General features: G+C 48.4%; 1 protein-coding gene across 1 annotated transcript in view; it reads right to left on the bottom strand.

The window, feature by feature from the left end:
- The window catches only part of WDR7 (WD repeat domain 7), a gene marked incomplete at its 3' end in the record, with an annotated part of 29522 nt that extends 16754 nt beyond the window's left edge, over window positions 1-12768 (bottom strand). The window contains exons 1-17 of the mRNA XM_039388537.1: window positions 12747-12768; window positions 9519-9690; window positions 8993-9099; window positions 8598-8676; window positions 8314-8488; window positions 8103-8179; window positions 7182-7301; window positions 6774-6919; window positions 6320-6422; window positions 6038-6179; window positions 5421-5669; window positions 4632-4852; window positions 3641-3836; window positions 2602-2816; window positions 1077-1849; window positions 860-942; window positions 163-246 (exon numbers count right to left, since the gene is read on the bottom strand). Coding sequence (XP_039244471.1) covers window positions 163-246; window positions 860-942; window positions 1077-1849; window positions 2602-2816; window positions 3641-3836; window positions 4632-4852; window positions 5421-5669; window positions 6038-6179; window positions 6320-6422; window positions 6774-6919; window positions 7182-7301; window positions 8103-8179; window positions 8314-8488; window positions 8598-8676; window positions 8993-9099; window positions 9519-9677 — 2929 coding nt within the window. The remainder of the gene's footprint in view (window positions 1-162; window positions 247-859; window positions 943-1076; window positions 1850-2601; window positions 2817-3640; window positions 3837-4631; window positions 4853-5420; window positions 5670-6037; window positions 6180-6319; window positions 6423-6773; window positions 6920-7181; window positions 7302-8102; window positions 8180-8313; window positions 8489-8597; window positions 8677-8992; window positions 9100-9518; window positions 9691-12746) is intronic.
- Window positions 12769-13959: the final 1191 nt, after the last annotated feature.

The following is a 13959-nucleotide window of genomic DNA, read 5'->3' as shown; positions in this document are numbered from 1 at the left end:
AAATGAGGGGAAACTTGCTTTTCTTTGGTTCGTTTGCTAAGAGAAAGAGCAAACCCACCCCCCTGGCAAAGGAAAACTCCTTTATAAATCAAATTAAAGTGTCCCAGCAGTGATAAAGGATTTTAGCTGAAAGGATAAATAGAAAAAGTGAGGAAGGAATACCTTCATTGACTAAGAAACAGGAATGTAAAGGAGGAGCAGTGTCAGAGTGCCCAGATTCCAGGTTAGAAGGAGCAGCAGGAGCAACTTGCAGAGCAAAAGGAGGAATAAAAAAGAGATAAAAAAAAGAGAGGCAAGTGAGGAAAAGCAGCAGAAAAATGGGTTAGTAATCGCTGGAGAAGGGAAAGAACCTTCAACTTAAATATTCCAACTGAAGGAGAAGGTGCAACTTAAAATATTCAACTGAAAAATTTCATATTCAACTTGAAAAATAATATTAAACTGAAAAAACAATGGTCAACTGAACGAGAATTCCAGGTTTTCCAAGAAGTGAGAGGTAGACATGCAGCTGAAGAGACAGTAAGAGAGACTTGGATATTTGGGAAAGATAAAAAATCCCTGGGAATAAAGTGGCAAAAATTCCCTGGCAGGGAATGACTTTGTGGCAGAACCAGCACCTGGGAATGATTCTTAAAAAGGTCTTAATTGTTAATAATTTTATCTAGGTGGATATTATTAATAATTTTACCTAGGTGGATATTATTAATCACTCATAATTTTATCTAGGTGGATATCACTCTACATTGCACTGCCTTTTCCTCCCATGTAATATTTGGATGCTCAATAACCAGGTGATAAATCTGGTGTGTCAGGAGCTGGAATGATGGATCCAAAGGTTCCAAAGAATGGGATATTTTACCTTGTTTAATTTGTCCTTGGCTGGAAACGGGAGGGGGTGGTGGCTTCGCTCTGGCCAGCTCGGGGGTGCCGGGTCTGGGTGGCCTAAACACAAAATATCCATGGAGAGACAAACACAAAACACCCATGGGGAGACACATCAAAGGGTTCCTGATGGAAAACACACCCAACACACAAAATATACCCAAAACCACCCAAAAGAAGATGTTAAATCCCACCTGGTGGGCCCTTTCTTCATGTGGTCGCCGATGAAGGTGGCGTTGGTCATGCTCATCAGGGTGTTGGCCAAGGAGATGACGGAGAGCAGGTGCTGGGTGGTGACGGCGCGGGACACGCCGTAGGTGCCCTTGCCCGGTCCCTCGGCGCCGGACACCTTCCCGCCCGGCTCCCCGCCCGGCTCCCCGCCCGCTCCGCCCACGGGCCGGTTGTAGCCGGGCAGCATCAGGGACATGTGGCCTCCTCTGGACACGAGGCCGAAGGACACGGAACAGTGAGGCTTCAGCATTCCCAGGCGCTCCAGGCACAGCTCGTCCAGCCCAGAGTTGAGGCCCCAGGCGTGCAGGCAGGACATGAAGAGCTTGGCCGTGTCCATGGTCAGGTTGTACTCCAGCAGGGTGAGCGGTTTGGATTTGCTGGCGCGATATTCCGGGTCGCCGTCTTCCCTCCTCTGCCTCAGCGCGTCGTCCTCGTCGTCCTCGTCATCCAGCAGGTGCTCCTTGATGTTCTCCTTGATGGTCTCCTTGACCTGCTGGAAGAGTACGGCCGCCCGTTTGCCGGTCAGGAAGGAGCCGCCCTTGTCGGAGGCGCCGGAGGCCTTCTGGAGGTTCTCCGGGGAGACGAGGGCGGCGTTGGGCCGGGACGCCTCCTCCGTCAGCAGCTGGATGATCAGGGCCTCCACGTCGAAGAACAGCACGTGGATGTCGGGGTCTGTCAGGTTGGTCTTGATGGCCTGGACCATCAGGGAATTGTGGGAGTATTTGGGTAAATTCCCCTGGAAAAAAAACAAGGGAACAAATGGAAATTTCTACGGAGAAACCCTCAAAACACAGAAATTCAACTCAGACATTTATGGATAAATAGAAGTTCTCCAGGGAAGACACGAGTTCACATTTCTTTCTCCTGAATTCCACAAGATCAGTCACATTCCAAGGAACAACAAAAATCCAAGCTTTTGTCATTATTATTAAACCACATGAAATATTTCAGGTTTGGAGACTGAACTACAGAATCAATTTATGCTGCCGGAGAAGAAGCTCCTCAAATTCACCCAGACACCACTTGTGGGTCATTCCACTCCTTAAGTCCATCCTCTTCCTCTTTCCCTTCCTCCCAAGGGGGAAAAAAAAAGGGGAAGAGGAGATAAAAGCTGAAAAAAGTCACGAAAGGAGACTGGAAACCAGAAGGAATAGCAGCACCCAAGGCTGAGCTCATGTGTTTTTATGGAATTAGGATGGTGCTGGTGTTCCTAAGGAATGTTCTCACTAAGGGACACTTCTTTCCAAGCAGGACATAACAGCAGAAGGCAAAAAAAAAAAGGGATAAATGGGAGAAGCTGGGAGCGGAGCAGCCTCAGGGTTTAGGCTGGATATTGGGAATACTCCCTCATGGAAAGGGCAGAGGTGGAGTGCCTGAGGATCTTCCAGTTCCAACGACAGAGACTTCCAGTTACAACAACAGAGACTTCCCAGGTTTTATTCCTTTAGGGAACGGACGCTCCGGGTGCTGCCCCAGAAGCCAACTGACCTTATCGGAGGCCTCGGAAGCCAGGAGGTTGGTGGCCAAGGTCTGCAGCTTCTGGTGGGCCACGTTCTTGAGGGCGGCCAGGCTGCGGCGGGTCATGGCCTGCTTCAGGTTGACAGCGGGGTGGCTGAGGGCGTCCACGGCGGCGGGCACGGCCTCGTCACAGGCGTTCAGGATCTCCACCGCCGTGATGCCCATCACGCACCGGTCCAGGGCGCCTGCAGGGGGGGTTGGGAGAGCCTGGGTGAAACAGGAGGCCAGGCCCAGAAGAGTTAACTGGGAAATTTGGGGCCTGCTAATGATCTTGGCACATCTAAACGATCTGCGCTCGTTCTGTTCTACCTACTGGACCAAAATGTAAGAGGATGGTAAAAGAAACATATAATAGGCCTAGAGGTAATAAATTAAGATGCAGTAAGATAAAGGAGACATTTGAATAGAAGAAACAGCTCCCTCAGCCTCTCCTCATAGGACTTGTGCTCCAGTCCCTTCCCCAGCCTTGTTGCTCTTCTCTGGACCTGCTCCAGCCCCTCCAAGCCCTTCCTGAGCTGAGGGCCCAGAACTGGACACAGCACTCCAGGGGTGGCCTCACCAGTGCTGAGTCCAGGGGAAGAATCACTGCCCTGGACCTGTTGGCCACACTGTTCCTGAGCCAGGCCAGGATCCACTGGCCTTCTTGGCCACCTGAGCACACTCTGGCTCCTGTTCAGCTTCCTGTCTATCCCAACTTCCAGCTCCCTTCCTGCCTGGCTGCTCTCCAGCCCCTCTGTCCCAGCCTGGAGCTGCCGGGGGTTGTTGTGGCCCAAGTGCAGGACCCAGCACTTGGCCTGCTTGAACCTCATCCCGTTGGAATCAGCCCAACTCTCCAGCCTGTCCAGGTCACTCTGCAGAGCCCTCCTGCCCTCCAGCTCATCGACACTCCCCCCCAGCTTGGTGTCATCCAGCTCAGTGTCATCCCCCGGCTTTAACTCCGCCCTTGGAACCCTCGGCCAATCTAGATTTGCCCGGATCAAGGACGGATTCCGGGCGTGCGGGAGCTCACCGGTGTCCATCTGCCAGACGTACACGGAGCCGTCGGAGCAGCCCACCACCAGGTAGTCGTCGGCGGGTCTCCACTTGATGACCTGGATGGGGAAGAGGTGGCGGGAGGCCAACATGATGCACTTCTTCTCCCGCAGGCTCAGCAGGCCCACCGAGTGGTCGCTGGCGACGGAGCAGACGCAGTGTTGCACTCGGGCCTAAATCAAAAAAAAAATTTTAAAAAGTTATCTTAATCATAATGCAGAGATTGTTGGTATCAAAACCTTTTCCACAGTGAGCAAAATCAGACAAAAGGTGGTTTCCAAGCAATTAATGTCATTTTGCTCATGAAATTGTACTTACTCAGCCACGGTATACGAGGCAAAATTGCCTTGGAAATTTACTCTTGGCAATATTTTAAATCCTTGATATAATTAAAACATGAGGAGAACAAAGCCATAAAAACCAGAATTAAGCTGTTTTTAAAATAACATAGAAATGTATAAGAATAAGATAATATATAGTGATGTATAATGCATGTAATTGTACACAGATAACATATATTATATATATTATATATATATACGATATGTGCATATACAGGGTATATACACTACATATATGTGTATGGATACTATATGTATGAATATATATATACTGTATATACATATATAGGCTATATATACTATATATGTATACATATACTATATATGCATATATATGCTATACATACTATATATAGATACTATATATACATATATATGCTATATATACTATACATACACACTACATACTATATATAATACTATATAACTTAACACACACAATAAAACACCTGATATATTATATTTTATGTGCACACTACATTATTATTCCTATTACTATAATAATGACAACAGCATAATAATTAAGCTCTTTTTTTTATTATTTTTTTTTATTTTTAAGACCTTTAACTTCAGCCCTTCCAAGCCCCGGCTCCACCTCGAGCATTCCACCCTCCACTCCCCACTCACGCTGCAGTTGTCGGGCGGCACGAGGAGCTGGGTGATCTCGCCGCCGTGCACGCAGAAGATGTGCTTCATCTCCCCCGAGAAGATGTCCCAGACGATGACGGAGAAGTCCACCCCTCCCGAGACCAGGAAGCGCTGGTCGTAGCGGGAGGACACCTGGTGAGGGTATAGCAGGCACGTCACCTTGTTCCGGTGGCCCCGCAGCGTCCGGTGGGGCGGCCAACCTGGGGATTGGGGATGAAGATTAGTATTTTTTGACATGAAATAAAAATTGTTTTGGTATAAAGTGATATAAATGAAATCAGTTCTCTGAAGGAACAGACTCACTGCAATCCATGTTCTCAGAGAATTAATTAAAAATTAAAAATTTTTAATATTAGTTTTTTTTTTTTTTACATTAAGAGGAGGCTCAGGGGAGACCTCCTCACTCTCTACAACTCCCTGACAGAAGGGGGGAGCCGGGGGGGGTTGGTCTCTTCTCCCAGGCAACCATCAGCAAGACAAGAGGGCTCGGTCTCAAGCTGTGCCAGGGGAGGTTTAGGTTGGATATCAGGAAGAATTTCTTTGCAGAGAGGGTGCTCAGCCATTGGAATGGGCTGCCCAGGGAAGTGGTGGATTCGCCGTCCCTGGAGGTGTTTAAGGACAGACTGGATGTGGCATCAGTGCCATGGGCTGGGAACCACGGCGGGGTTGGATCAAGGGCTGGACTTGATGATGTCGGAGGTCCCTTCCAACCCAACTGATTTATGATTCCACGATTCCATGATTCCATGATTCCCGGTTTTCCCGTACCCCTGCGGAGCATGTGCTCTCCCTGGAGCAGCTGGACGATGGCGGTCTGGGTGGCGGGCACGATGACCACGCTGCCGTCCTGGCGGCCGCACACCAGGCGCCCGTGGGCCGGGATGTACACGCTGGCCGTCACCCGCAGCGGCTCGCCCAGCCCGGGCACCACGCTCAGCTGGTCGATGATGCCCGCGGGGCGAGGGCTCAGCTCGTCGAAAGCTTCCTGCAGGGAGATGGAGGTGGTGCTTGGCAGGCCTGGGAAAAAAGGAAGGGGAAAAAAAAAAAGGAAGGGGTGAGGAGGGAGGAGGATTTGAGCAGCCTGGGCTAGTACATCTGGAGGAGCTTTGAGCTCCCTTCCAACCCAAAGCATTCCATGATTCTAGGCTGGAAATTAATGTTCTGGCTAAGAGGATAAAGCTAATTAAGATTTTGAGCATTGATGTAAAAATGAAGCTGCTGTAACTCTTAAATAAACCCAATTAAGATTTTGATGGTGCGTTATCAAATGATGTTACTGCAACTCTTACAGTTCAAGCCCAACGTTCTGGATATCTGAGAGAACCAGCAGGGCTTTGTCCAGCCAAAACACACCTAAAACTGTTAAAAGGTTGTTCATCGGGTACCTCTTGCACTCTCTCGCTGTTCCAGAGCGTCGGGCACGCTCCAGATGCACAATCTCCCCGAGGAGTCTCCTTGGATCAGCAGCTTGTAGGAGAACTCTCCCTGGCCACAGAAGAAGCGAGTGACTGGAGGACATATCAGGAGCTGTTAAAAAAATAAATAAATTAATTAAAAGAAATCAATCAGCAACTTCAGGCCACATGCTCACCTCAACAGTTTTCACTGTGCCTTTTAAAAGCAGGCCAGAAACTCCTGCAGTCCATGAGGAAAAACTCCTGTTTTACCTGTTTCTCTGCCCTGTCCAACACGCTGTACAGCAAAGGTGGGATCAGGTTTTCCACGGCTTTCCCCACGTCCCTGCGGAACGAGTCGCTGGCTGGGAGGCAGCTGGGGGTGAGGAGGAGGAGAAAGGAGTCAAATTCCTGGGATTTACAGAGGGATTGCTGCATCAGCACGTGGATGTTGCTCCCGTCCTCGTGCTCTGATCACGAGGGGGTGAGGAAGGAGTTCAACATCAAACTGTCTCTTTAGCCAGAACAAAGATGTTTGCACATCATGAAGATGTCACGAGAGAAGGTTTGGATTTTCCTCTTGTCATTAACCTCTCTGATGCCCAATTTAAAATTTCTGGCACAGTTTCATATTTATGTGCCTATTTTCAGTTTTTTGCACTGGCCCAAGATTTCAGTGTTTTTCCCCTCCAGATGAAATAAATGGGAGTATTTAATTTTTGCCTACCTGGCTGGTAATTTATAGATGAAACTTTGTCCATCCTCTGTCCACACAATCACTTTGTCAGCTGCCACAAAGTCCCCACCAGTCCAGGTCTGACTGTTTTCACTGGGAACTGAACATAAGAGGGAATAATCCCCAGCATCAAAAACCTGGGAAGAAACAACAAAAGGGGTGTCAGGAATCTATTAGAGAACAAATTTTGGGTTTAATATTCCAGAATGATGGAATAGTTTGGGTTAGAAGGGATCTTAAAGATCCTCCAGCTCCGATCCCGTGGGTGGAGATTTAGATTAAATATCTAAATATGCATTAAATATGTAAATAGAACCACACTGAAAGGACTTGGAGCATCTTGCTCTGAATGTTTCAGGGTAATTTAATTAAATTAGGCCCCAGGGGTTGCTGCCTTACTCTCCAGTACTTGGAGCACACGACCAGAAGCGAGCGCTGGGTGAAGGCGCAGAAGGAAATGCTCTGACAGTTCTGGCAGTAGATGGGCTTGGATTCCTCCTCAAACACGGGCGTGGTATCCTAAAACCAACCAAAACCAACACCAAAATCATTCTTTTCCTGCTCAAATCGAACTCAGACCCCACGGAATAGAGACTCTGGCATTCCCTGAGGCGCCCCACAGCTGATTTCCGAGGGAAACCCGAACGCTCGGAGCAGTTCTGATTCCATTATTCCTCCTAAGGAGATCTGCAGGAGGCACGTGGTCTCCTCTTTGGTCACTTAAGTCTCCCAGATTCCCCAGCAGGATGGATTAGTGGTGCTGATTTAGTCAGGGAATCACCTTGCAGCCAGGTAGGAAAGTGGGATAAAGCAGATTCCACTCCCGTGGAATAAACTTAAAAAAATAAGTTTATTTTTCCCTAAGTTGCTAAACATCTTTTCCAAGGGGTTTCTGGGAGGAGTTAATTTACCAGAGGTCTGAAACGTGCAGTAAATCTCAGACTTTTATTCATTAGGACACAGGGAGTTGGAGATAATCCCAAAAAAGGAATATTCCTAAAAAACTGGATCCTCTGCTCAGCAAACATTAACCCAAATCAGAACAAATAAAAAGCAGATTTGGAAAAACTGGAGATTCTCCTCCTCTAAATTTTGCAATCAGTTCTCTGGGAAGGATGAGGAGTTCCGCTGAGAATTTGGGATTCTGGGAAGGATTAGGAGTCCTGCTGGGAACTCGGGATCGCTAAAGCAAAATTCCCAAAGGTGATTTTCCAGCTGGCAAAGAGGAAGAAGAATATCTTCAGGGGGTTGAAAGGACCAGAAACAACAGGAATACAATTCAACACCCCTCCAGGAAATCCCACTAATCCAGCAGTTTACCTGGAGCCGACTGACTTCCGAGGTGATGATCCAGACTTTCAGGATGCCGGTCACGGAAACGGCCACCACGGTGTCCTCTGGGAAACACAGAAACCAGGATGAGATCCCAAGGAATTCTCCACTGAGTGCACAAATACACCCAGGAGAAACTAAAACTTCAGGCCACAAACACCCCTGGGAGCCACCAAGGCCAGGAGTGAGAAATAATCACCTTGTGTCCTGTTGGATCGGATGATGCTCATGGAGCTGATCCAGTCAGGAGAGATCTTGGATATCAGGGAATAAAGAACTTCCAGGCTGGTGGCATCCACCACCAGAATTTCGGGATAATGCCCGTGGCATAGGAGCCTCCCTTCCCTCTGCGAGCCGACTGTGAACTGATAGAACTGCCAAGACACAGAAATTATACCCCGGGTGGGACAGGAATTCCTTCATTTTTAATCCAAACCAAAATGTTTGGGATGCCCAGAGCTCTGGAATCCTTCCAGGACTGACCTGAATTCCCGTGTGTGCGCAGGCCAGTTTGGTGAACTCGATGCATCTCCCATCGTTCACATCCCACAGGCACATCTCCCTAAAAACACCAAAAAAAATCTCCCTAAAACTCCAGGGAAACCAGGCCAGGCTTCCAAACATTTCAAAATCCCTCTACACTGGGAGGAACTTCATTGGAACCATTCCTTGCATATGAACTGCATAAGAAATCCTTCCCTCCTCTACCTTCTGATTAGCAAATAAAACCACTGAAAAAATAAAATGTATTTGCTGATAAATTTTTTTTTAGGGATCAAAAAAAATCCAACACAGCCCCAGCGTGGAAATACGGATAATTTGGGGACAGATTTCCATGATTTGACAGTTGTGGAGATCAAAACTGCTGGGAAACTCACCCACTCTCGGATGCACTCACTATATATTGTTTTTCACTGGAAGCTGAGGCCTTGGATAAACAAGTAACTGAGGCCGTGTGACCAAACAGCAGAGCTCGGGGATTAATCTGGGAGCAGGGAAAGAAAAGGGGAAGTCAAAATACCACTCTGAAAAACAGAAGACACATATGCCAGCTTTCTATTTTATATATTATATATCTATTAATATACACATATTTAATTAGCATAGCTGTGGATATATAACCTTGAAAAAGAGTTTCTACTTAACACTGGAAAAAAAGGCAATTTGCAAACTCATGTCAACAAAATCTATAAAGTTGGTTCAGTTTGAATGAAAAAATTGACAGGGGGAAACTATTGTTGCACAAGACAAGTTCTGGATATTTATAAATAAGGGGAGACCTCCAGGAGAGCTGGAGAGGGACTTGGGACAAGGGATGGAGGGACAGGACAAGGGGAATGGCTTGGGAAGGCAGGGATAGATGGGATACGGGGAAAGAACGGCGATTCCCGAGGGGATTCTTACCTGCAGGTCCGGGCTGAGGTCCCAGAGGCAGATCTGGCCGTCGTGGCAGCCGGTGACGATGACGGTGGCGCCGTCCATGAGCAGCAGGGAGGACACGCAGTGCGTGGGGGCGCGGCGGCCCCACAGCACGATGGGCAGCACCAGGCTGTTCCCGGCCATCCCGCCCGCCGGCCTGCAACACAGTGGCACCGGGAACGTGGCACCGGGCACCGGGAAACCCTCCAGAGCCAGCGTCGGGAATGCCGGATATGACAGCGACGGCATCTCCATGAGGGACCCCTCAGATAGCCCTCAGGGAGGGCCTTCACCTGCCTTCAGGGACCACATTCACCTTCCCTCAGGGAGGGCCTTCCCCTGCCCTCAGGAAGGGCCTTCACCTTCCCTCAGGGACCACATTCACCTTCCCTCAGGGACCACATTCACCTTCCCTCAGGGACCACATTCACCTTCCCTCAGGGACCACATTCACCTTCCCTCAGGGAGGGCCTTCCCCTGCCCTCAGGGAGGGCCTTCCCCTGCCCTCAGGGACCGAACTGCGTTCCTTAAACTGTCCAGGAAAAACATATCCCCTCACACGTTTGGTAAAATTCCACAGGTTTTTTATCCATCTAGGCCCCAAACAGCACATCCCTGGGCATGTGGAGAGTTTGGCCAAAATCGCTCTTTTCGGAGTGATTTTGAACTAACAAATGTTTGAAGCCCCGGTTATTATATCTGTGATGTTACTAGATCCCTGATATCAATACATCCCTGATATCAATACATCCCTGATATTATTATATTCCTGCTATCATTCTACCCCTGCTATTCCATATCTGATATTACTGACAGCATTAAACACCTGATTGTACAGATATGCCCGTCGGAATACAGAATATCCCGGTGAAACCAGCTGTGTGAGATCCACTGATAAAGCGGATTTTGGCCGTTACCCAGCAGGAAACAGGTCCAGCCCTATCTTTATGGCAACATTTGGGATATCTTATAAAGATATTGACACAAACAACACAGGGAAATTGGAGCTGCCACGAGGCCAAAATTGTCTCGGTGGCCGGGAAGTGGAAAGAAAACAGAAATTCAAGTTGTGGCAATAAAATCCAGTTGCATTAGCATGAGATTTAAATCCCAAAACAAGCCTCTGTTGTCGGTAGCAACACTCCCAGCTCCAAGTTTTCAGAACTGACATTTTCTTATCGGCCACGAGGTTGTGTTAAATAAATAACTAAGCACTCCTGTTATGCTCTGAATGTCCCAGCTCACACCTCTGATTTAGAGGAGCACAAAGCAGGATTCACTGAAGAAATATTTTAAAATATTTTACAAACACAGCTCCCTGGAGCCTCCCACTTCACTCCACAAAATCCACATCATCCAATCACTAAGATCACAAAAAATGCCACTTCAGAACAAGGCAACTCATTCCTCGGACTCTGTTAATTAAAAATTATTTCATTGAGAGCTTGAATTTAATCAAATTAGAAATAAAAGACCTAAAAATCCAAGTATGGAATCTTTTGGAAGCTGCTCCACTGCAAGCCCCATCACCTGCCCGTGCAGTGTTAATTTGTTATGCAACGCTGGATCGATTGTTCTGTCTGGACAACCATGAATATAAATCACAAACAGAAAATCACAAATAGAAACTAATTAAAAATTTTAACCAATACAGAAAGAGCCACCATTAAAAACCCTCCTTGATTTACAGCAAAATCATCATAAAAACGGAATAAAACCAGCAATAAGGTGTCCAGATGCAACAGAACAACAAAACCACCCAAAGCAACCAAAAATACCCATTTCACTCTTTTACCACCCGATTTTGGGGAGGAAATGAACCATAAATGACTAAAACTGAGCTGAAAAATGCCAATAAACAACATAAAAGTCTCTTCCAACCCCTGATATTTCAAACCAAGGCTCTGGGGGGAGAGAGAGGGAAAAGCAGAACTACCTCTTTCCTTCTCCTTTTCTCCTGTGGTGCCTCAAGGCCTTCAGGAAAAGCTTTCTTTTGAGGAAAAACCACATCTTAATTCCCAAAGAATTCCAACTGCAGAGCTCGGCCCCTGGCAAACGGTGACTGCGGCCCCAGAGAGCACCAAAACTCCCCTTTTGTCCCAGACAGATCAATAATTTCCTTTTTTCACAGGAGCAAATCGACGCTGTCCTGCTGCCAGATGGGCCAAAAAAGCAGCCAGGGGGTTATTCCACATGAATTCCCACATCCCAGCTATTTATAACTTCGGGAAGCCACGGATTCCGGCAGAAAAGGGAACTTCAGTGGGAAAAATGGAGTTGCCACTAGCAAAGTGCTTCCTGTTAATACTTCTTCAGATTAGCAAATGAACCAAAAAAAATTAAAAATAACATCTTCATCTGATAGAATAATCGGGTGACTCTCTGAACTGCTCTGTTTAAGGCTGGGATTTAGGCAGATTTAACAGGCTGGGATCAGTTCCTTATTTGAGTGAAGGCATTAAACTGATTTTTTGAAGTGCAAGATATTAAATACTGAAGCCAAGACTCACCTAAACACCTTTATCAAGCCAAGCTGCTCTTCCCAAACACTTTTATTGCCATTAAATGAGGAATTAACATTAGGATACTTGTGGACATTAAAATAACCTGCCCAAAAATACTGCAAAATAGCATTAAATAGCACAAACCAGCTATTAATGGGCTGCTTATGCATTTTATAAAAACTCGATTATTCTAAATTTAATTACAAATTACACTTTCTATTTATCACTCGGGCACAGAGAAAAAGGACTAATTGGGGGAAGACAATTAAAACACTTCCCTGGATACGCAGGAGGTTCCACAGCAAGGCAGAGGACGAGATAATAATAATAATAATCTGAGACTCCAAACTGCAGTTAATTGACCCCTCGGAAGCCCCATCCATTAAGAACCCGGGGCTTGTTTTGGGGTGAAACTTGCTGAAATCTGGACTCCAATCCTGGGCACCTGGAGAACTGCACCCCTGGATAACTGGGCACCTGGATACCTGTGTCCCTGGATACCTGGGGCCATGGGCACCTGGACAGCTGGATACCCGTGTCTCCCTGTCCCCGGGCTCCCGCGCACGCCGTTCCCGTTATCCCCGCGTCCCGGTACCGCAGAGCCGCCGGCGGCCCCCGCAGCACCCGCGCCGGGGCCTCGCCCGGCCGCTCCCGCTGTGCCCACCCCGTTCTCCCGGCCCCGCTCCATGCCCCGTTATCCCGCTCTCACCGGCTCTCCCGGTCCCTCGTCCCGCTGTCCCGTCCCGGAGCCGCGGCCCGGGAGCGGCCCCGGCCGGGTGACACCGCCGGCTCTTACGGCACTGCCGCAGAGCGCGGCCGCCGCGCCTCACGGCAGCCGGGTCACCATGGCAACCGCCTGACCGCCCTCAGCGCGCCCGGGGAGCGGGGAATTACTCACTTGATGTGTTAAATAACGATTGCCTTGAAGTTATAACAGCCGGGAGCAGAGTCTGTCGTTCTGAGCAGGGAAAGCGCCGTTATGAGGCACCCCGCAGTGACATTTACGTGTTATTAGGTAAATAATAATGTTATTATGCCTGTATTAAAAAAAAAGCAGAAGCGTCACCCCGTAACGCCCAAAAAAAAAAAAAAAAAAAAGTAGTGAATAACAAATTACGAAAAATTTTATGTAGGCAGAACTTCCCTCTTATAGCTCCCCGCTCGTGCCCTAAATTGACCGGCGCGCCCCTCAGCTGCCTGTAACCAAAATGGCCGAAGCAGCGTCGCTCCCGCCCCTCAGCGCCCCTACCCAACATGGCGGCCGGCGGATAACCTGCCCCTCTCTGCCCTGCCCTAAGATGGCGGCACTGCCCCTACCCAAAATGGCGCCGGTGGCGTCATTCGTCACTCTCTGCCCTGCCCTAAGATAGCGGCACCGCCCCTTCTAAAATGGCGCCGGCGGAGTCACCCGCCCCTCTCTCAGCAGGATGTCGAGTGCCACCGTGTCCCCGAGGTCCCCCTTTCTCCTGTCGGGATAGAAAGGATCCGGAGGCGTCTGCAGGCACGAGGGACTCGTCCAACTGGGATTTGCCTCCAGCCCATGGTAAGATGGATTTTCAGGGTCCAACGGGTCACGGGCCAGCTCTCCTGCTGGAGTTTTTGGGTGCTGGATTTGAACCCAAAGAACAACCCTAAAGTCAGGTCTGTTCTGGAGTGTGTTCCACCTGTGCAAAGCTCCTTCCCTCTGTTTCTTTTCTGTTCTGGAAAGCACAGTCTGGGGGTCCCGGGCACTTCCTATGAAATGCTGCCACGGAAATCATTTTGTACTGAGAGGGGAAAGGAGCTGTCTGTGGGAGGTCAGATGTCCACGATAAAAGCTCGATGTTTTTTCAGTCAGTGAGCTCTTAAAATCTCTTAGTGTGTGGGAATGCCTGGCTTCTAAAACTCACCAGCTGAGTCTGAGAGGTTTCTTTGCAGAGCTG

Source organism: Pipra filicauda, unplaced genomic scaffold (assembly GCF_003945595.2).
Source record: "Pipra filicauda isolate LSUMZ 115617 unplaced genomic scaffold, ASM394559v2 scaffold661_size620017_pilon, whole genome shotgun sequence".
In the NCBI taxonomy this organism is placed as follows: domain Eukaryota; kingdom Metazoa; phylum Chordata; class Aves; order Passeriformes; family Pipridae; genus Pipra; species Pipra filicauda.
The sequence above is the reverse complement of the archived record's forward strand: the minus strand, read 5'-3'. Positions and strand labels throughout refer to the sequence as shown.